This window comes from Phasianus colchicus, chromosome 13 (assembly GCF_987193195.1).
Source record: "Phasianus colchicus chromosome 13, bPhaCol1.hap1.1, whole genome shotgun sequence".
NCBI classification, from domain to species: Eukaryota; Metazoa; Chordata; class Aves; order Galliformes; family Phasianidae; genus Phasianus; species Phasianus colchicus.
In genome coordinates this window covers 10,608,327-10,630,818 of record NC_143448.1, presented here as the reverse complement: position 1 = coordinate 10,630,818, position 22,492 = coordinate 10,608,327, and the positions used below count along the sequence as shown (strand labels likewise).

At 43.0% G+C, this 22,492-nt stretch overlaps 1 protein-coding gene across 2 annotated transcripts in view; it reads left to right on the top strand.

Annotated features, from left to right (window-relative positions):
• PEPD (peptidase D) overlaps positions 1-22,492 on the top strand; it is a 120,994-nt gene that overhangs the window by 96,683 nt on the left and 1,819 nt on the right. For both annotated transcript variants that reach the window (XM_090149314.1, XM_031615352.2), the window contains exons 13-14: positions 5,333-5,517; positions 15,914-16,105. In XM_090149314.1, the coding sequence (XP_090005440.1) occupies positions 5,333-5,517; positions 15,914-16,105 (377 nt within the window). The remainder of the gene's footprint in view (positions 1-5,332; positions 5,518-15,913; positions 16,106-22,492) is intronic.

Here is a 22,492-nt window from a genome sequence, read left to right as displayed (position 1 = left end):
AAGATTGATAAGTTTCCACACCGTAATTGCTCCCTCCGAGCACTTCCCTCTGTCCCCCAGTCTTTTTCCTCTTCTTTGCAGCATACCCCTATGCGGAAGGAATGTGCAAAGAATTCATAGTATCTGACAGTGCTGCTCAGTCCAAACACTGCATCTCTCCAGACATGGAAAAAATCCCTTCTCTTGCTCCATGTCTGCATCTATTCAAATTGGTTAAGTTCTGAATGTTGCTTAGGATGTGTTGTAGAGCCTCGTATGCAGTTTTTGTAAATGACTAGGAGGGGTTTTGCTGCTTAAAACTTTTAAGAATACTGGTTGAAAAGACATTCCATGATGTGAGCAAAGAGCACAAGGCTTCTCAGCCCTTCGCACAGGGCTCAGTGTGTTGGAGGCAAGGGGGGGGTCACTGCTGGTTCTATTTGGTAGCTCCTAATGCTTTGGGGGAAGTTTTTGGAAGAGATAGTGTTTAATGCTGGTTGTGACTCGTTCTGGTAACAATCCCCTGCACAGCATACAGAGCTGTGATCAGCCTCATTGTTGCCCAAATGCTGTCGTTGCTCAGCTATGGAATTTTGGTGGCCTAGTGTCACCTTACCTTGGTATTCCATCTAGGTTGCCATAAGGAAAGCATAAAAACCAGAAATGCAGCAAATTATTCTCTAGCACTCAAGTGAAAAGGGAAGAAATCATTTTATAATTTAAACAATATTTGCTTTGGTTTTTAAACTGGGCTCGATTCGAACTTTGAAGGACCTATTGTTTTATGTCTGATATGGTTATTGCTTGTTGGCAGATGTTGGGCTGTCCCAGTAGCTGGCTGGCCAGGGATTGCATCTTCTGTCTGTGTTCTAGTGGCACTGCCAGGAGATGCCAGGCCTTTTGCCCTTGTCTGTGGACTCTAAAAAATAAGTGTAATTTAACCTTCGCACAATTTGGGGAGAAGTTCCTACAACCTTGCCATGCTATTTTTTTTAGTAGGATTGTGACATTTGTGCTGGCAAAAAAACCCAAAAAACAAAAAAACAGCCCACCCTACAACAACAAAAAAACTCTGCCAAATCATTTGTGGTTTAATCATTGTCACATTACAACCACAAAGTACCCTAAGTAGCAGCCAAAAAAATCCTGTTAGGCCTTTTCAGAGCACTTTCCGACCAAAGTGTCTAAATACCATGCAGTAATTCTAAATTACTTTTGTGTGCTCTTTGACTTTATGTTCTGGGATAGCCTGTAGTAAAATTTTGGAAAATAATCACTTGAATGAAAATAGCAGCTAGGTAACAGCAACTGATGAACAGCTGTGGTGTGATGTGTCAACTCTTATTGTAATTCTGCTATTGAAAAAGTTATGGTCTGTTCATGGAAAGATAGATATGCTTTTAATTGCTGGTTTCACTGGAAGCATTTCTTTCTCTTTTTTTAGACCATAAATCTTTGCTGTCAGTGGAAGGATCAAAAAGATGTCATTATGGGGTAGATCCTCCTCAGTTCTGCATTCTGAAATTCAATGGTTTTGGCAAAGAGAAAATTAGAGGGGAATAGCTCCAGGGAAGTAAGACAATACACGTGTTATCTTTCTCTTTACTGTCCCATTAACATCTAAGAACATTGGGTGATATTGAGGTTTAGTTTGCTGTTCTTTTAACTCAGCACCTCACACTTCTGTGGAGCTCTGTTATACTATTAGCAGAAAATTAATAACCTCTGTAGTTTAAATGTTTTAATTAATCCACAATTTATCACATTTCATTATTGTACATACCCCTGCTGTATAGTTCACTTTGTAACCTGGGGGTCTCACGGCCTTGGGCTGCTTGTGGGGCTGGAAGAGCTGCCTTTTGCCCTGCCCTCCTACCCGACATATGCTGTGCAGCAGGTAACGAATCACAGCCTAACGAGCCCTGGTAACGAGCTTTCCTGGGGAGCCAACTGTTGGTTCAGTGACCTGTATTACCCAGTATCTCTTTTGGCAGAGAATGAAGGATGGAACAGACACTTCATCAGCAGATTTTCCTGAGTGCAGACTCATTTTGGTACAAGCTAAAGTCCAAGGACCCTCCAATCTACCTTTCTAAACCTCATCTGTCAGTGGAGTATAATTAGTGTATAAATTGGTCTAAAGATAATTGTGTTACTAACCTTCTTACACAAAAGCATATCTGCAGCTACGATAAACTTCTTCAAAGCTTAAAAATAATAGTGCCGAATAATAAAACAGTAAAACATCCTCTGGGGTGATTGGTGGTGTGAGGCTAATGCAGACTGGTGTTGCAATACCATCAGCTGTTGCAGTGACACATAACTGGTTTTAGATCCATTAGTGCTGAGGGGTTTTTGGATTTTAGTTGTTTTTAACCATTTCATCTTGCTGCAAGAATGTTAATGTGACGTTTGCCTTCTGCTGTGTCAGCTTGCAGCAGGTGACAGAGCTCTCCACCAGACCATGGCTAATCCTGAAAGCTGTTGTGTGTGAACATCAAGTAAATTTTGTAAAATAGGCTAAAAATAGGTATTTATGAAAAGTTCTTTATTGATTAGGATGGCTTCCTTTCTTCAGCTTATTGCTGGTAATAAATTGCTGTAGTTGTTTCTCTTATGGCTTTTGAGGCCATAAGAGTACTAGGAAATGTTTGAAGAAAACTTGGCATTCTGATCCTCTTTGCTTATCAAATCTTCTCCTTTAAAAAAAGAAAAAAAGGTGGAAAATCTGTTTCTATTCAATGATCAAAAGTTTATTTCTAGCATGCTGGGAATCTGTTCACTGCAAACAAGACCGGGATGGCACTGTTAGTTTAACTGAAGCACGGAAGGGTTGCTCTGTGTGTATGTGTGACTGTTGTACAGTACTTACAGGTTACGTGGTTTGGAGGACAGTGGAGTAATAATACAAAATGCCAACAGTACAGTGGAAATATCATGCATAAAAACATGCTTTCTTTAACGTCCTTGAACCCCTACTTACTTGAAGACCCACTGACTTACTGAAGGAGCTCAGATCTAGTCGGCAGGGCACGTCTGGGCAGTGCCATCCCAGTGCTCAGTGCAGCTACAGAGAGCTCTGAATGCTGCCTGCATCCAGCAGAGCTGGTGGCACCAGCTGGGAGGGAGAGGAGCGGTCCCAAGTCCTTCTGCAGGGCTCTGTTCAAAGCACTGCCCTTGATCTAAGAGAGCCCGGAGCTGCAGGGTTTCCATCCCTCTCCGTAATTTATTTTGCAGTGGAGCTTTTTGCTGTTCTCAGTCTCTAATGAAAAGATAAGATGAAAAATCCACAACAGATGCAGAACTCAGAGCTCCAGGGGGAGAGGGAAAATTGTTGTGCTTTTTCTCAGTGAGGGAAAAAGAAAAAAGCAGAGAGCGTGGGAAGAATGGGCTGTATTGGATTCATTCGGAGATACTCGGGATTTACAGCTGCAGCAGCCTTTTCAGTTGAGTAGTATCACTGGTCTGTCCTGTTAAACTTCTGCAGAAGAATGAATGTGTGCTTTGGCTGTTTGCACCTATGATCAGCTTACCCTTCTATCTCCTGTTAGTTGTGTCTCTCCTGAGTTTGGTAAAGGGTGCCATGTGTCTCTATGCGGAGTCTGTAGTTTGCACTGAGACAAATGGTGCTGTGCAGTTGCGGAGGGAAGCCGTACTGCAGGCAGCAGACACCTCATCTTCAGCTCCTCTCCCAGGCGCCTTGTTTTACGTTTATTCAGAGCATCTGGGATACAGTTGTGCTTTGTCTTATAGCAGCAGAGTTCTAACCTTTGTATATATCCAAAGGGGAGGGAGGCTTCAATATTTGACCATGGTCAAATATTGTATGTGGTTTTGCAGCCATGGAGATGAAAATAATACAGTAGTATTACAGTAGTATTCACCTGGGACGTCATGGGAGAGCTCTCAAAAGAGCATGTCATTTGCCCAGAAAGAATACTAAGGGTGACTTCTAGAACAGTCTGCATTGATTGCAAATGACGGAAGCTGAACTGGCAGATACATGCAGAAGTTCTGTATTCCTGTTTCCAATGACCAGGAAAACAGCTGTGATTTGGTAATACCTGGAGTTTGATGTCAGTAATAGTTGAGTGATGGATTGTAGTTATTTCAGTTTTATCAGGTAATGGATTGGAGTCTATTGTGACAGAGCTGTGAAATAGCTTTGTATTCTAATTCTCACTTCTTTAGGTTCACTCAGTGTTCAACAAAGAGAACATTTAAAATCTTGTCAAATAAAATTGCAGTGAGCACTGGTCAAAGATTATAGGTGGATTTATTCTTACTAAAGAAAAGACCTGTGCAGAGCCCTGAGGTGTGTGGGATCTGTGGGTATGGGATGCGGGATGGAGCAACACTTGGTGACCTTTGTATCAGAGCTCTTTAAGACAACTGGGTTTTATTGAAGCCCTCCCGTAGGATGATTTTATTTCAACCTCTGAGGCCTCAGTACTGTTAGCAAAGAGTGCTAATATGATTTTGATGTGACATTTATGTTTACAAGACCTTAAAGCCATGTGTTTAACTGGATTAAAGCAATGGAACTTGATGGGGCTTTGGCCTTAAAAATTGCTTGTTTATTTATTTATTTAATCATGCCAAAATTGAACAAGGATAATATTCTTTTACTGTACCTTAGACCTACTTGTCTTGACTCTGCAACTGCTCTGTATGACTCAAAGCCATGGTGAACTAATTAAGACAGTGCTGTTACTAACAAAAGAACTGCTTTTTTCCTCCCTCCTCCCCCCAGCAGTTTGTCAAACAAAATTGTATCCTATACCAAAATAATAGAAGTCTAATGTATCCTGGCACTCTATCTGCAATCAAGCAGCAGTATTTTGTAATGCTGTTGCAGTATGTGTATTAGAGGACTTGTATTTTACGCAGCTCGTTAACACAAGGGAACCATTAATTTCTGTAGACTATCTTCGCCAGAAAGATGTGGGCTTTAAATCTTCTACATCCATTCAAAAGTACCATCCCTCTCAAATGTCCTACATAGGTATAATCACTGTAGAAAGTAATTCTAAATGACTGTTTTTTGCATTTGATGCTCCTTTGAAAAACTTGCTGATAAATCTGCATCTCTGTAGACATACTTAGATGCAGTGTCTTAATCTTTTTCATGTGGACCTGGATTGTTGGATGCTGCTGTGTCTTGTCTGTAGTTTTCTGGGCTTTGTATGCATGCCAAGATAATTTTGTCTTGTTTGAAGTATTTCTGTGCTAATGTGCTCTTTCCACCTTTGTTTTTTATACAAAGGGCACATCTGTTGCATCTGCCTTTTGAAAGCTGTCTCTAAAAACTTGTAGCAATAGTTAACTCAGCTGCCTGTTTCTGCTCTCTGAGGGGTCGCCTGGCCTGATATGCACCGTCTGGCTGACCGAGTCCATCTGGAGGAGCTGACTAAAATTGGCATTCTGAAAGGCAACGTAGATGACATGGTGAAGGTTCATCTGGGTGCAGTATTTATGCCACACGGACTTGGACATCTACTTGGAATCGACGTGCATGACGTTGGAGGCTACCCAGAGGTTAGTGTTTGTCTGTGCTCAACAGCCTTGTTAGTTAACCCTCTGCATTAGCTCAGCTTTTCTCTCGGCTGTTGCAGGTTAGTTGGCTGTATTTTCTCAGAGGCAGAACAGTGGTTTGTTTAAGTCTGTCTTTCTCTGGATGCAGTGCTTTATACAGCTTGCTTAAGAGGAATCTATTATTTCATTAAAATGTACATTTGCCTGTGGGGAGTGGTCAACTGATGCCACTCCAAGCATTCTTAATCTGTTCAATTTCTGTGCATTTTGTGGTGTTCTTCAGTGATTCACCTCTGTGATGCATATCATTCAGGTGTAGGTACTCCATGGCAGAGAGCTGTGCAGTGTATCTGAGCTACATGAAACCCTGAGTGAGAAGTCTTGCTCCGTTCCAGATGTGAGACAGCTGTGGGAGCCCACTGTTGTACATGGGCTGGTAAATCCTGGTGGCTGTGGCATGTGGAAACCAGCTGGATTGTATTTCTCCCTTGAACTTTGGTCTCCACTGTCAATTTAGGCACCAGTATAGATGTGTTGTTTTGGAATGAGGATAGAATAAAAAGTCCGTAATGTCTTTGAGAAGGTGAAAACACAATTTCTTGTATTCTGAGTTTCTGCAGAAAACACAAAATGATTTACCTTTTTCCTTGAGTTAATGTGGTGATTCATGACTGCATCCTGAAAGCAGAATAGGTTAAAAAAGAAAGCAAAACAAAGAAGAAAGCCTTCTGTAAAGAGATTGAATTTAACATTTGAATACAGAAAAGTAGTTCACAGTAGCTTCAGAAAGATTTAGAAGGATTTTCTGTGTTACATTTTGGTTATTTGAGACTGTAAGGGTTTTCAGTCATATAATATGAAGGTGCATCAGTGGACTTCTGTCTTAGGTAAGATAATTCTCCTACGTGAACTATAAAAAGGAAGTGCAGACTTCTTGGGTAGTGTCTAAACACATTTAGGAACCTGTTCATGTTGGATATGCAGGCTGCATAACAGCTGCTGCTGCTGATTTCACTTCGCAGAGTGAAGAAACGATATAATATTTAAGAGTGCTTGTTGTTTTTAAACACTGCAAGGTAGTTATGGTTGACACACAACACTGTGATGACAATGTATTGGCATCAGCTATTAAACTTAGATGTAATAAAAATGAAACAAAATCAAAAGTCACCCTATTCTGATTTTAAGGTTTCTTCACTAGTGGTAGAAAGGATGAATGTTTCCCCCTCTTTTTTCCCAACTTCATTTCTCTCTGTGTGCACATGGAAGCATTTAGCAAAGCAAAGGGAGATGTGATGACTTTGGAGAGTTGATAGACTTCAAAACCAGGATCCCAGTGTTGCATGCCTTTGCTTCAGTTGTTTCCATTATGTTGTGAACAACCTTGCTAAATTTGGTGGAGTTGCTGAAGCTTGAGTATGTGTTCAAGAGCTGATAGGATAGAGAGACAGCTACATTTTAGGAATTAGGGAGAAGAACTGGGAGAGTCAAAAGCCCCATGTTTGCTTTTTGTTTGGAAATTTTTCATGTTATTTAAGGGACATTGTCTCTAAGAGAAGAATGATCTATCCAAGTTCTGTAAGAGCAACCTCTTATAGATAAAACTGGCTTCAGGGACTGAATTTTCACAGGAGTTGCACTCTCTACTTTCATATTTGGAGGTATGTATACAAAACAAACAAACAAAAAAAAACACCATAGCTGTATGCAGATAGGAAGCTTTATTCTTGCAAATGTTAAAATCATTTAGTTGCTAGACATGCAACTACATTCTTAAATTAACAACATTACATGACTAATGTACTTTCAAAATGCAATCCTAAATAACAAATTTCCTGAATAAGGGGAAAGCATGGAGTGAACTCAAGCAAATAGCTGAAGTCCTGTATTTGCATACAAACATACAAGTGGATGGATGGGTAGATGGCATCACCTTAGTTGGAAAAATAATGAATTTGGGGTTCTGTAGAGGGGCAGCCCCATTAAACTCTCAATGCAGCATTAATTCCACCTCTGATAGACCCATCTCTTTTCTCCCAGCCTAAAACATGAGGTTCCTTAAACGGGGCCATTTGACCAAGGTGAGGTGTCCACATCAGAGCTGCACTGGTGCAGAGCTCACAGGAGTCTCTGAGCCCGAGGCTCCAGTGGGAGCACAGTGCTGCAGCAGTAGGAGCTGAAGGGGCAAAGCTGAACGTGAGCAATGGGGGCTCTTCTTGCTGGTATGATACATGTCCGTGTTAAATAGCACAGGGTTCTTTGCTGTGTCTCAGTGCTCCATGAGAAAATGTATTTTGAAGATACCAAGATTTGAGTGATTTTTTGTGCATTTTAAACATTTACCAGCTAGCAAGATTTTGACAAGGAATCTCAGAAAGCTGTGTTTACTGAAGGCTGTGCCTGTGGTATCGTGCTCCTTTTTCTAACTGGTTAAGAAGCAAGTTATTTGCTTTTGGCCAAGGGATTTTCTGGGAGTATTACAAAGGATTTTTTTTTAAAGAAAAACTTTTTCCAAGTGGATATTATTCCATTATTTTTTCCTCAAGTGTAAACAGTTACATTTGGAATAATACAATAAGCTTTAATTTCCTAATTTTTATCCGTCACAAAGTTTTGCGTGTTCCAAAAAAACTATTTCCAGACATTGTTAGCTTAGATTAGTTATTCATTAGTAGCCAAAGGTTTTTTTTCAAAATTGGCAATAAAAAGTTTTCATCTTTTCCAGTAAACTGCTTTCACATGCTGCATTGAACGAGCTTTCTTCCTCAGTGACGAACACTGAAAAGTTTGCACGTCTTCTGTATAGGATATTAAAAAATCAAACATTTCCTATCCTTTATTGCCATAATAAGGAGTTATGGGTGTTGGCCAGCCATAAATGGAGTTCAGTGACTGTGTTTAGGACAGGATTTTCGGAAGAATGTAACCATCAGTGTCTTCCATAGAAGCCAGTAAGGAAACATCCTGATTTTCAGAAGTGCTCAGCAGTCAAGAGCTCCTTGGAGGATCCAGCCTCCTGTAGCATGCTGCTGTATTCCTAGTGGGGAAGCGGAGCGCTGAATGCTACTTTGAAAACTGCTTTACTGCTTCTTTTAAGGGTCTGACTGAAACGTGAGCAGCTCTGGCAACGCGGCCCCAGTGGTACTAATCATTTCTGAAGCTCTGGCCCTCAGTCAGGCAGAGCTAGCTTCAAAGGGTGCAAAGCCCACTGGGCTTAGCTTCCACTGTAAAATTTAATCATGGAGGTGGTTTTCCCACACTTTCATTTGTTTCTGGGTAAATACGATATGGGTTATAAACGAGGGTTTGTGCGTGATGCAATTGAGAAAATGGGGTAGGTGATCTCAAATTTTCAGACCCTGAGGTGGATGCGGCTGAAGTTTTCATTTAAATCTAGGTTTTGTGTCTCTAGATGCTTGAGTTGATTCAATTTCATGTTATATTAATTGACTGTCGGGCTCTAAAGAATGCTAAGTACATTTGATGACTTTCTATAATAATAAGCAGTTAATTTAAGTTAGGTTAATAACCGCTGTGATTTTACCATCTTGTGAATAAAGAGTTTCATTTCGTTTTGTCTTTTAAAATTATAAGATTTACCTTAGTTTAAAATTTTAATTCACTTCTCTGTTCTCATGAAAAGCCGATCCTTTCATTACTGTCATGCATCAGCAAATGCAGGTTAGTGGTTTGGTTTGATCCTGGAGTGATCCGTGCCCTCTGTTCCTGTGCGTGCTCGGGAGCACCCTTGCTGCTCAGAGCGGTGTGTGAGCTCTGCCTGGCTCAAGCAAGAGGCTTTCTGCCTGCTCCCGGGTCACCAGCTGGGGATTTAGGTCTCCAGACCTTCTGGAGAACACAGGAATAACCTCGTTCCCTTTCTCATTCTGGCAAAAACTGTCTTCCTAACGTATCCTGCTTTATGCTGAAGCAGATTTCATTCTTTTGTGGTTAGCACTGCAAATGATGCATTACTGTTTTTACCTTTGAGAAGCAGGGGATGAGGTGCATTTACCACTGAGCCTAAAGCTGTTATGGAGAGCTCCAGCAATGTGAAGTGCCTCCCTTGGTCATAACCCTGTAACGCCTTGCTGGAGCATTGCGTATCCAGGACCTGCAAATGGGACACAGTCTGCATGGTAGGACGTAAATGAGCACAGTAATTGATTGTCTGCACCTTCAGAAAATCTCTGAGAAACATTTTTCTTTGTGGGTTCCCCTTGAATCACTTGTGGCTGTCTGTGTTCCTTCACAGCAAGGCCCTGTGGCTGTGTGTGCTGCTGAGCAGCAGGGCGCAGGCACACACCAAGCCAGAAGGGCTTTCAGTTCGCAGAGCGGAACAGCGCAGGGAACCCTGCTGCTTATCGATGGTGTTGGGTAAAACAGCTGTTAGAAGTTCCTGTGGCGCAAAAGGTTCTTCTGTGGGATCTTAAAGTCCTACAAACTTAGGTTCATGGCTCTTCTTATCCCTGCTGTGGCATCTTGCATATGCTCAGAAAAGGTGTGCTCCGGTCCCAGCAGCTTTTCCCTGCCAGAACTGCTGCTGGAATCTGGGTGTTCATGGAAACCAAAGACTTACTGGGGGCAGAGCAGGGGCAAGGCTCAGGTGCAGTGCTGTGCTGCACCCCCTGCTGTCATCCCACAGGATTCCCTCTTCCTCTGAGAAAGTAAGTGTCACACACTTGGGCTTTTTGTTGCTTGGACTGGGTTTCATTCAATTTGGTTAGATTTTTTTTGGAAGGAAATATTTGCTTATGTTTGTTTTACTTACTGAAGTTTGTTGCAAAATATTCTGTGTGCTAAGAGAGTTTTTATCTGAGTATTTATTGTCCAGATCTTTCTGAAAGTGTAGCGGAGACCAGCGGAGCTGGTGATTTTGAACAGTTCATTCTAGGTGCAGTAGGAGTACAAAACCAAGATAACATAGTTCTGGTTTCAACTATGTGTAAGAGTAAGGTATAAAAAGTGCCATATATTTTAGGCTTTCTGCTATGCAATTTCTATTAATATCCAAGTATTCCAAGTATCCAAAGATCCACAGAAGAAAAAGGCCTTCCAGTTAAGGCTATAGCCTGTATGTATTCTGTGTGTCATAAGAAAACCTGTCCAGAACAGTGCTTGCCTTTGGTCTCATCCTAAAACAGTATTGCTGGTGACTTTTGCAGTTCTTTATCTCATTTCCTATGAGTTATCTGTCCAAATATTCTGCTCATCTTCCAGATTTATGTTGCAGTTGTCAACTTGGTGATTTTCTATCTCTATTATTCTCTTAGATTTTAAGAAAAAGAAAAAAATATAATCTGTATGTTGTATTATTTCCATTATGATAGCAACGGAGCTTGGTGACATCTGAGGATCAAGCAGTAAAAATGAGAGGTGAAGTTATGCACAGAACAGCGCTCCAGCAATGTCTGAAATTCAGAGGAGGCAGAGTTACCTCAAGTAAATGACAAGTGCTTCTTCCTCACTGCTTGCAGTTGCAGGAGATTTGTTAGGCAGTTTAAACCTGATACCACAGTTAATACCTAGAAAAAGAACAAAAAATATTCCAAATGAAAATAGCCAGTTGATATCATTTGCCCTCCATTCCCCCAATATTAACTTTGAGTCGTGTCCCCATACTCCAGCTGGTAATTTGATTCTCATGCAGAAGTGGAAGCTTTGACTTGCAAATGCCACAAGTGGTTTGTGATGCTTGGGGCGCATTTTGGTGTAACCTGCTGCTGATTTCAAAGGCACGACTGACTAGCAGTTCCTTCGGGTGGCTGTAGGCATCTGGGGCTGCTGGGGAAAAGCAGGATAGGCTGCATAAAGTAATCTTCGTTAGCAGCACTCATCTAGAGAAACAAGGGCTGAGAGGGAAGGGACCAGGAGACAAATGAAATGGAATTCAGGAGTGTTATTTTACTAGCCACATAGGGCTCCATTCTTTTTACAAGAAATGAGCTAATTAGAATTTGTGTATATGTGGTGGTAGAGTGGGGAAGAGTGAAAGAGCTGAGATTTTGCCTCAGTGTTGATTTTATATAATCTCAATATGAGATCCGTATTCTGTCAAATTTAAATACTTGATTGAATTTAAGTTGGTGAAATGGTTAGGACTTAGCTGTTTCAGACGTGCTCCAAATAGGACAGTCTGATTGTCATGCTCTAAGTTCTGTGATGATTTAACTGGAGAAAAGCACCAGAAAATAGTTTTGTGCTGTTCAGTATTTGTAGTTATGAGCAGCTCTGGGGATCTCTGCTGCAGCCATGTTTGGCTGCTATAGCTGGCAAGAGAAAGCTTCTGGTTATGCCAACCAAGCATTGCAGCCCTGGTTTCAGGAGGCAGGGTGATAGCATCTCTGTGCTTACATGTCCCCAGTGGTGTGTTGGCTCCATGGGCGATGGCCATCCAGCAGAGACATCATGCACATGTTTTCCTTCTGACCCTATCTGAATATAGATCCAAGGTCAGTCTCACCCAAAAGGGCCTCAAGCTTCCAGCATCCCACTGGTAGCCAGTGTCTGTGGGACCAGACCCAGCATGGTGCACATTGCAGTTTTCCCATGGAAGAAGCAGCACATACCACTATGAACCACCAAGTTGCTTAAGAGCCAGCAGTTATTCATCTGGGGGTGTTACAACTTCTGGTCTTCCATAACCACTTTCCTGAGGGACAGGCATACTCGTGTAGTTCCTGGTTCCCTCCTTATTCCAAAAATAGATCTATATTTTATATTTCTCGGCACTTAACTTAATTTGAACTTTTATTTGCTTACATAGTAATGAAATCAGTTTACATAATAATTCTCTTGTTCCCTTGACAGTCCTTATTGCCTAGACATGCTGTTCTTTGTTACCTTACATGAACCATTAATTGGAATCTGATGTTCTTGGCAGGAGTACAGTCACAAATGACAGTGTCATACATCTGTGCTTACTGTAGGAGTGTCTCAATTTTAAAATATGAGCAGAACCTTCAAATAATATCACTCTTAGACAACGGTTCTGAATATAGTTTGTTGTTGGAATATGCAGAAAAATAAACAGTTCTTTGAAAAGCAGTTTTTCCTAAAATATCACTAGAAGTCTCTTTTTAGATGCCTAGGTGTTACTATTTTCTTGTTTTCTCTGATTATTTTCTCTGCTGTGAGCACATAAGTATACAACACTGGGTTCTGATGCATAGCCAGACTTCCAAGACGGAACAGTGGCAGAGTCAGGGAGCCTCTCTGCAGCTACACCAGTGTTCAGACTTTTTCATCTAAATCCAAAACAACACCATGGTTGTTGGAAACAAGGTGTTGGTTGTCTAGTTGCAAAATAAAGGGATGTTTCCTCCTTACACAGAAGAAAATCAATTCATGACAGAGGATTGATACTGACGGATGGCAGTGCGAGGCTTCTCAGCTCTTCTGCTTACACAGGAATAGAAAACAATGATGTCCTTGTTCTAGACCTGTCACCTTCAATTTGGGGAGAGATGGATCGCAGTCCTTCAACGAATCCTCGTACGTCTTGGTTTTGGAAACTGCCAAAGCCAACATGATGGAGTTACACCTACTGAGATAGTTATGAGTGTCTCCAGCATTAGATGTCATAGGGGATGCTGCAGCCCTAGCTCAATGTATGTTTCAATCCAGTACTGATCTCAGAAGAAGGATGTTGCCATCCCTTCCACTTGTGCACCCTCTCCACCCTTCTCCTGCCCCTTCACAGTGTGGGTTTTCCTTCAGCCTCACCATGAGGCACTCTGGAGCTGCTCTCTGCTCCTCTTCCATTTTGTACCTGAGCAAACAACATGCAGGCCTCTGCTAAGAGAGCCATGAGCCCACCCATCTGTGTTCTGCCTTCTAAGCAGTCATCTTTTCCCTTGAGACTTTTCAAGATGCTTTCATGGGAGTATTATAGCTGCTGCTATTCACAGAATGATTAAAGGATCTGGAGATGAAACCAGGAGTTTGACACCACATGGAATTGCTTGCATTGAAAGAGTATCAGAACGAGCTTGTGGATTCTAGAGAAGTTGAAATTATATTTTTGGGTGAACAGGGCTGGGGGTACTTCCCCTGCTGCTGCCAGCCCAGGCAGCCTGTTCCTCTGGGGCTGCCCATGCTGCTGCCCTGGCACTGCTCACAGGCAGTAAGTGTGCTGTTGGCTTTCTGCAGGATGGTACTGTGGGCAGCATGGACACATCTGCACGTTGCTTCAATCAGTAATCATGGAGATATCTGAAGGCATCCAGGTTTGACCACCACACCTGGTGGTAAGCCTCATTTGTTTTAAGAAAAGGTCACAAATGCACACGCCATGCCAGCACTGCCTTCAGATGGTGTCTGCCATTTTTTTTCTCACTGTGCATTCATCTTTCTAGCATCTGTCTTAGATTGACTGCCTAAGAAAAGGCATTTACAGACAGAATTGAAGGGAAGTACAGTTAAAAGCCAAATATGAGCTGTTTGTTGTAAAGCAGCTGATAGACAGTTGGCAATGCACCAAAAGGTCCAGACACTAATCTAATTGTTTACAGCTCATGGAGAGATTAATGCACAAAATTGGATGCCCTCATTTCCTTTATGCATTACAATGAACATGTGAGGTGCTAAACCCCATGGGGCAGCAGCAAGAAAAAAAATGGCTCTGCTTCTGCATAGTGGTTGTTTCAAGTTCGGAAATATATTGATTCCCTTTGATTTCTGATAAGAACCCAAAAGCAAAGTTCTGTGCTTAATATCCGAGTATTCTCGTGTCCTCAGTACAACAAAATCATGCTTTCTTATTTTAATGTAATAAGCAAAATGTGGATCAAGCATATGAAATGTATGAAATATCCAGTGAAAATTGTCAGAATACATTTGGGGATTTGCAGGGGCCTGGCTTGCAAGGGCACTGAGAATTGCATACACTCCGCATCTCTCAAGGGTGAGGCACATGCAGGCATCCCAAATGGTTAGCACTGAAAGTCTTGGCTCCTCTGAGATGCCATGCACTGGGACAGAATAAGCTCTGCTAAGGGAAAAAAGAAACCTTGTTATTGCTTGGGCAACTGGTGAGAACAAAACAAACACTGCTGAGTGGCTATTGCAAGTGGTATTTCTCTGAAAGTGGAGCTCAGGAGCAAACAGTGCTTTGGGGTTATATACACTTTGAAGAGGTGATTCAGAGAGATTAAAACGTGGCTAATACTCAGGACCCTGCCTCTCCTGTGTCCCCACAGAACTTCTGCCATTGACGTGGAAGAGACGTGGGAGCACAGCCATGCCAGGAGCAGAGGGCAGTGCCCAGGTAGCATTCTTAGCCTCCCAGCAAGGGGATGTTCCTTCCCACTGGTACCAGGCGCTGTGCTGGTGCTTCTGGAAAGAGATTCTCCTACCAACAAGGAAAATGGCCATGACCAGGTGATGGCTGAAATGCCCAGGTGATGGACATGAGAAAGCTACCTGGAGATGAGATAAATACAGCCTTTGTCTAGCAAAGCCATTAACTTCTGCCTGGCTAATCTGGAAAAAGTTCCAGGAGCGGAGGTCAGCACGTGTACGTTTTTGTGAGCTGCAGGCCTGTGGACTATTTATTGGTCACCATATTTGTTGATTTTGCTACGATTGCAAAGGATTTTCAAAAAACTAATGGGATTGAGATGTATTTTTTTTTAGATGTTGCAATAGCTGGCACATTTGGGGGAAGAAAATTAATATCCTGAATTATTCCTTGCAGTGTTTCTAATTGCTTGACTAAGCACGTCCTCATATATCATTTTACTTTACCAGCTTTGGTGAAGAAGAAAACATTTTGCTAGTTGGAACTTGTTTTAACTTGGTGCTGAATGATATTATTAAAAACTACGTTGCCTGAAAGTTTCAATCTGACAAAAGTGTAGTTTTAAATGGGCTGCTTTTATGAGGTCATGTGTAGACTCACTGCTCCTGAATCGAGATCATAAATGTATAATTTTAATAGCATACAGTGAGAATAAACATTTGCATTTTCTTGGAGAAACTGCTCTCTGTTGCGTAGTTCAGCTGTTTCAGCCACGATATGGAGGGTGCATTTTAAGAATTGCATGTGGCTTTAAATATATTTTTCAAGGTAAGATATAGAAAGAAATTACTTTGTAATTAGCGAAGTAATTACTTAGTCTTCTAAAGTGGTACTTTTCCAAAGACGGTGTGACAGCACCAAGCAGATCATGAAGCCAGAACCTCTGCAGTGCAAAAGCAGTTTGGTTGTTGAGTTGAAACCTGGTAATCACTGCCTATGAAAGCGAAATGAGGGAATGATGAGAGATGATTGTGTAGCACAATTTCAATCCCCCAGAACTTTTATTTTGGATGTCTAACAGAATAGTCAGCATAGGAGGGTTTGATAAAAGGTTACCCACAGTCAGTACTTCTGTCCATTGAGCTGGTCTTCCTTCTACAGGGGGTGGAACGCATTGACCTGCCGGGGCTCCGAAGCTTGCGCACTGCCCGGAACCTGGAGCAGGGCATGGTGCTGACCATCGAGCCAGGGATCTACTTCATCAACCACCTCTTGGACCAAGCACTCCGTGATCCCGCACAGTCCTGCTTCATCAACAGTGATGTCCTGCAGCGTTTCAGAGGATTTGGTGGGGTGAGTAACGTTCAGCTGGATGGTTTTCTGCATTTGGTTTTCTGTTTGTCTTTGCTATGTACTTGAGAATAAATCTTTTGGAATTTATAATGTATTGTATGGGACGGCTGTACCTGAAACAGCACCTCAGGCCATTTTGCTCTATAGAGAAACCAGTCTTTTTTTGATATTTTGAAATGAAGTTTTATACTTGTGATATCTAATGAACAAGAGACCTGTATTTTTCCATTGACTGAAATACTTTCAGTCAACGCTGTGAAGTTGCATACCAGGTAAGTGTTTTATCTTGGGAAATGTGTATGTTATAAAGTGAGACTGAGATTCATATTCCAGAGTTAGCTTCCTGCAACAATGGTTGGGTGCTCCCTTGCAGGGCTGGAGAGCCTTGTGCTGTTCGAGTCAGGGAGGCGTTAGAGAAAAAGAGCAATAATTGCTATTTCTCAGTTATTGCCAGAATGGCCTGAAACTAATGAATTTTAAACCTCTCCTGTTTAAGAATGGCCAGGGGTCTTCACTAGGTCTCTTGCTCAAGGTTGCAGGACTTACGTAGCAGCGTGTGCATGGAAAACGTTGGCTGACTCAGGCGTTAGCTGTGATCTGAAGATTGTTTCCACTCAGACAGCTGCTGTGTAAATAAAAGGGCCTCGTTTCTCCATGCTCTCCGGGGCATTTCCCATTCAAAACCACCACCCTAGCAGAATGCGTAGCAGTTGCAGTGGCTTCCAGTAGGTTTTCATTTTAGCAGAGCAAGCATTTGAAGGGTGCTGCATTGTTCTCTGAGCTTCTGTATTCATGCACAAAGAAGATAAAGCAGGCAGCTGTAATGCCCCATCCTTCTCTTGGCTTTTCTGCTAAGTCTCAACGCAGCTAACAATCACTGGCAACGGCGGTGATTTTCTGGTATGAGAAGTCACTCATTAGGAATTGTCTGTTGCTGCCATCAACAATTTATCACTGTACACCATCCATGAGAGGGTAATTACGGTACTGTTCTTGGTCTGAGCTAGCTTTGAACCACCAGCCCAGACCGAAAAGTTGTGTGTGCCATTACCAGCCGCATGAGTCAGCAAGGGCCTGGGCAACCATCTCTGGAACCTCACTATCTGGTGTGTGCAATCTTATCAAGAGACCTGGGACTTTACCCTGTCTGCTGTTTAATTCATTACAGAGGTTTGGGACGTTATCTGTCTCTATGTTGTTTCTTTATCAAGACTTGCCCGCCAGCCAACTGAGATTCTGATGAATGAAAAGTAGTTAACTCTGCCTTTGTATTTTCTAACTTTGTATATGGCACCACACACTGAAGGAACGCTGCACTCATGTAGCTTAACACCACAAGGAAACAGGTTTAGCTGTTTTCACTGGTCTTGCACTCTGAGGGAGATCTGGGGGCAGTTCAATTCATTCCTGGTGAGCTTTCTCTGGAAATGTTCAGTGAAGCCCATGTTCTCCCATGGTTTGCTGTGAATGCCTCCTCCAGCTCTGCTGGCTTGAGGCATGCACGTGGCTCACCTGCTGTGTGTTTGCATGTGGCAAGAGTGGCAGCACAGGGTCTCTACTTGGCATGAGTTGCTGAATTGGGCACTTCTATTCCAGAGATTCCAAACAAAGCCTAACTTTCTGCCCTGTTTTTGCTTAGCTTCCTGTAATGTTGACTTGTAAGGAAAGTGAGCCAACAAACTTTGCTACAAGGGGGAGCTGCCCAAAAACGATTGAGCAAAAATCTAAATCTCCGATCCCCCTGTGAACAATACATTTTACTTAGAGAGAGAAAGAAATAATACACACATCCCTGAGCCAGATGTTGTCACTTGATTTTGTCCAGGAGAAGAATGGAAATAAAATCTGAGTCAGAAACATATCTGAATATTTCTAAATTCTAACAAAAGCTGACTTGTAATGCAGTCAAAATGCAATTTGCTGTTCAGAGTGCTTAGTTCTCCATGTGCAGGTTCATTCTGGCTTATCCAGAATGAGTATTTCTCTCTCAAACACGTCAGAAGATTTTCTCTCTGCGTGGTTAAAGAAGATTTTGTGAGGCCTGGTGTTACTAACATAGCAGAACTGGGAGTAGTACTGGTATCAGTTCTAGCCAAAGAACTTGCTACAGCCATGTCCAGTCTTCCTTTATGTTTAAAAAAAACCTACATTCTAAAAAAGGGAAATAACAAGTCTGCTTTCCTCTGCAGAGCTCAGCACTAATTAAAGCGTTCTTAATTTGGCTTGATTTAATTCACTTCAAAAATGAACTTATATGAACCAAAGTAACACCACTGTAATTCTGAGTAAGACTATCCGCACAGGGATTTGAGGAGTTTAATGAATTCACCTTGAATTCATGTCTTTTTGGTTTGGGATAATTTTCTCAAGTGTGACAAGTCTCTGCACAGAGAAGAGAAGCCGTCGAGCTGTGCCAAAAGTAGAAGACTGCAGCCATTTATTGTAATTTGGGCTGTCCAGTGCTGGCTGTAAGGAGGTTATGAAATCTTCAGGAGCCAGAAGGAATGGAGAAAGTGAGAGGCTTTTCTTCTGATCCTAGATTCCTGCTGGTACCAGTGTGGTGACACCGGCACAGCTGCATGCAGTCAGCACAGGTTGTGCCCAGCCCCATGCCTGCATGCAGCACAGACACCCATGCTACACAACTGGATCTGCTACTTGGCAGTCTTGCAGCCTGCCCTCATCCCAGACTAGAGCTGATCTGTTTTGGGAACCCACTGTAAGGAATCACAGAATCACAGAATCACAAAATGGCCAGGGTTGGACAGGACCTCAGGGATCATGAATCTCCAAGCCCTCTGCCCTTTCAAAGAGTTGATTCCCCTCCTGTTTGTAGGCTCCCTTTAGGTACTGAAAGGCTGCAATGAGGTCACCCCGCAGCCTTCTTCTCTCCATGCTGAACAAGCCCAGCTCCCTCAGCCTGTCCTCATAGGGGAGGTGCTCCAGTCCCCTGACCATCTTCGGGCCCTCCTCTGGACGCTCTCCAACAGCTCCCTGTCTTTTTTGCACTGGGGGCTCCACACTTGGATGCAGAATCTGCTTTAGCAGGGGGGTTTCAACCCCTACAATCTTGTGATCCTGTGAAGTCTCTCTGTCACATGTCCAGCAGTTCTCAGTCTGTAAAACTAAGCCCAGTTCACCAAGGCCATGAATTCTATGGGGCTGTCCCAGGGCACTGTGCTGCACTGGGGCTCTGTGAGCATTGCTCTGCTGAGAACACAGAGCCTTGCAAGTCAAGGTATTTGCATGTGTCTTTGCGTAAGGCTCAGGACAAGTGCGTGGGTGCTGAGGGAAGGGGAAGCACCAGCTCTAAATGCTGCTCTTTGGGGTTTGAAATGTCCACTCTTTATAAGCTGATTACTGAATCATGCAGTCCATATGATGTTTTCTCAAAGACCCAGTAAAAATATTCAGCCTCTTTTCAGGCTTTATTTTTCCCTAGGATTTGTAGAACCAGCACTACATCCTATTTGTGAAAACTTTATGGGACTTAGTGAAAATGCTCACTGACTGCTAAGCATGCTCATCTACTTTTTAACATCTCACATGCAGCCGTAGTAACACTACTCAACGTATCTTGGAAAGGTTTTCACAGCAAAGCAGTTGTCCTAATGGAACATGTCACTTTCTTTAAAGCTCTGAGAAGTAATGGTTGCAGGCTGCCCCAAAACAGTGACTGGTTGCTTGTAAATCTTCTTTAACCCTTTTCGCTTTAGTTGCCTAATTAACATAATCAGGTTAACCTAAGAGCAATTGTTACTAACCTGTATTTAGCTTATATTTTATTGGTTCTTTTTGAGGCTTGATGAAGGGAATGTGTGCCTGAAGCTTCTTTTTCCAGCAATGTCAGTTGATCTAATGAAATGCATAGCCTCACCCTACAAATCTTGATCTTCTTTTATAAAATGTTTATACATAGACCTTTAAAGTAAAGTGTTCCTGACATGAGAATGTGCTTGTGAGTAAGGAAGGAAACTGGCAGCATGGGGTAAGAAAAAGTCCCTACGCAGCACAGAGCCCATCGGCCTCTGTAGGAAGGCTTTGAATAACGTGGAAAGAGGAAAGTGGCAGATGCTTCCCCAGTCCTGCAATGTACCCACCTCTCTTTGATTTTAGTGCAAGGATGGATCTATTTCCTAATCAATCCCATGCAGTATGGAAGTCAAATTGTGCTTATGCTAAGTTTGCTTATTAAAAATTATTGGTGAGTTGATGGCTGAGTCAAAGTCAGTCCCCTTGGCCGCGTGCATCTGCCTCAGTAGTAAAGCAGCTATAAAAACTGATGCATGGATGCTCCAGTTGGCCTATGTAAATCATGTGCTGATTTACCTTGTGTGGCACACGTGTGGCATACATCCTATCCTGCTTTCCCAGAGGTTTCCTGTTCAGGATTTTGTAGCAATCCTGTTGCTGCTTTCCACAATCGTAATCAAACAAATGCTCAATAGATTAAAAATCGGAGACGTGTCACCAGTGGTCTTTTTTAATCACATCTGGGATCTGTCATCGACCAAATCTGGGCTGTTTAATTGGCCAAAATTTTTTCTTGACTCTCAAAAGCCTTTTTTATATATCATCATCCAAAAGAAATGAATGAGTGCTATAACCCCCTTCTCTTGGAAGATAACACAAAAGGCTCTGGGGAGCATGACTGTATCAGTTAGTCAGGACAAAGTGCGAGGCTGTATATGTAGCTGACAGCAGCGCGGTGTTAACTCGTGTGCTGTCCTTGGCCATGCCTTTACAGCCCTGCTTTGGGACCAATTTGGGTCCATTGAGTCAAGCCACATGATGGTCTGCTGCTGGGTTCAGCTGTTGTGCAATCAAATCTATCTAAATAGGTCGTGCCACTACCCACGATAAGATAAAGGCATTTGAGGGTCCTGATGTTCCTGGGCACTTGGCCTGTGCGGGATAGCTTTGTGAAATTGCCATCTCACACTGCAAAAGCCATGTGTGGGAGAAAAGCTTGCGAGGAGCCCCTGGGAGCTGCTGTGCAGCATGGCCTCACACCTCCGCTTGCTGCTGCTCCTTTAAGCCACGTCTGCTCCCAAGCCTTGTTGTAGCCCTGAACCGAGCAGCACTGTGGAACAAAGAGCCTGAAAACAAGGACAGCTCTGAGAGCAAGTTTCATAACTGTCTCCTGCTGGGAAAGGCAGTCCCAAGTTGGTAAACTCTGCCAGCCAGAGCCAGCATCTTTTGTCCATTTGGACTGAGGACAAGAGCAAGCCAGGCTCTCCTGAAGGGAAGGTTTTGCAGGTCCTCTGATGTTGCTGCTTGCTTCGGCTGAGTTTAAGCTCAGCGTGATGTACAGAGTGTGAACAAAAGGAACGGATGCACACATTTGTTCCCCTCTTGGGAGCCTGTGTTCCTCTGCTCTTATGTTGTCTTTAACCAAAGGGATAATGCACGCTAAGGCTGGGCAGTCTTTCTTCACTGTTAGTGTAAGCATACACCTTAGCTTGGATTCCTGCAGGCAGAGAGCAGCTGGGTCCTGGAGTACTACTGAGAGTGAAGGGGGGTTGTGTGGGAGCGGCTCTGCTGCTCCTGCCCTCTGCTGCTGCAGCACTCAGTGGGCTCCTGACAGCTTCCCCCGCTCTTGTCTGGTGCTGTGTGGCACTCCAGGCTCCGGGTCTTCCTGTTTGCTCACTCACTGGCTTTGGATGCATGTGGCCCCCGCACTCACCATTCTTTGCTCATTCAGGATCTTTCACCTCTGACAGAATCTCTCTCTCTGTACTCCTGAGTCTGCCTCATCCCATTTTGCTCCATTTTCCTCTTACAGAATTGCCCATTTCCAGGTTCCGACTGTTCCAAACTCTACCTCTGCAGCCATTATCTGTCAGTCCTGTCTCTCCTGACCATATCTTGCCTTTCCCTGCTCCTTTCCTCACCCTCATTCCATTTTCCAGCTCATTCCCATCCCAATTTTCTCGAGGCACACACAGGGCACCACTGACAGTCCAGTTGTCCGCAGGCTGTTCCCTGTGCACTCTGGCTCCTGTCTTCTCTGCTCTCAGGGCAGTCACTGCTCGCGAGGAGTGCCCAAGTCCGGCTGAAAGAATAAGACGCTCAACTGCAAAAAAAAGAGCAACACTGGGTTTTTTGCTAATCTCAGTTGCAAAGCAGACAAATTGTGGCTGAAATGTCTCTGTAGCAAATTCAGTGGGGAATTCCATCTCTAAGAGGCGAAACCACCCATGTAAAAGCTGTTGAAGTGCCCAGATGTGTTTGTTGTGTGGCTTGCATCCCCTGAAATACCAGCATGGGCCCTTCAGACACAGCACGTGCAGCTTCCAGATGTACAGCTGTCCGAACCCAGTGTGTGAACTTGGAGTTGATTTATTTAATTCTGCTTTATAATACACTTAACTTGATACCAGCTAA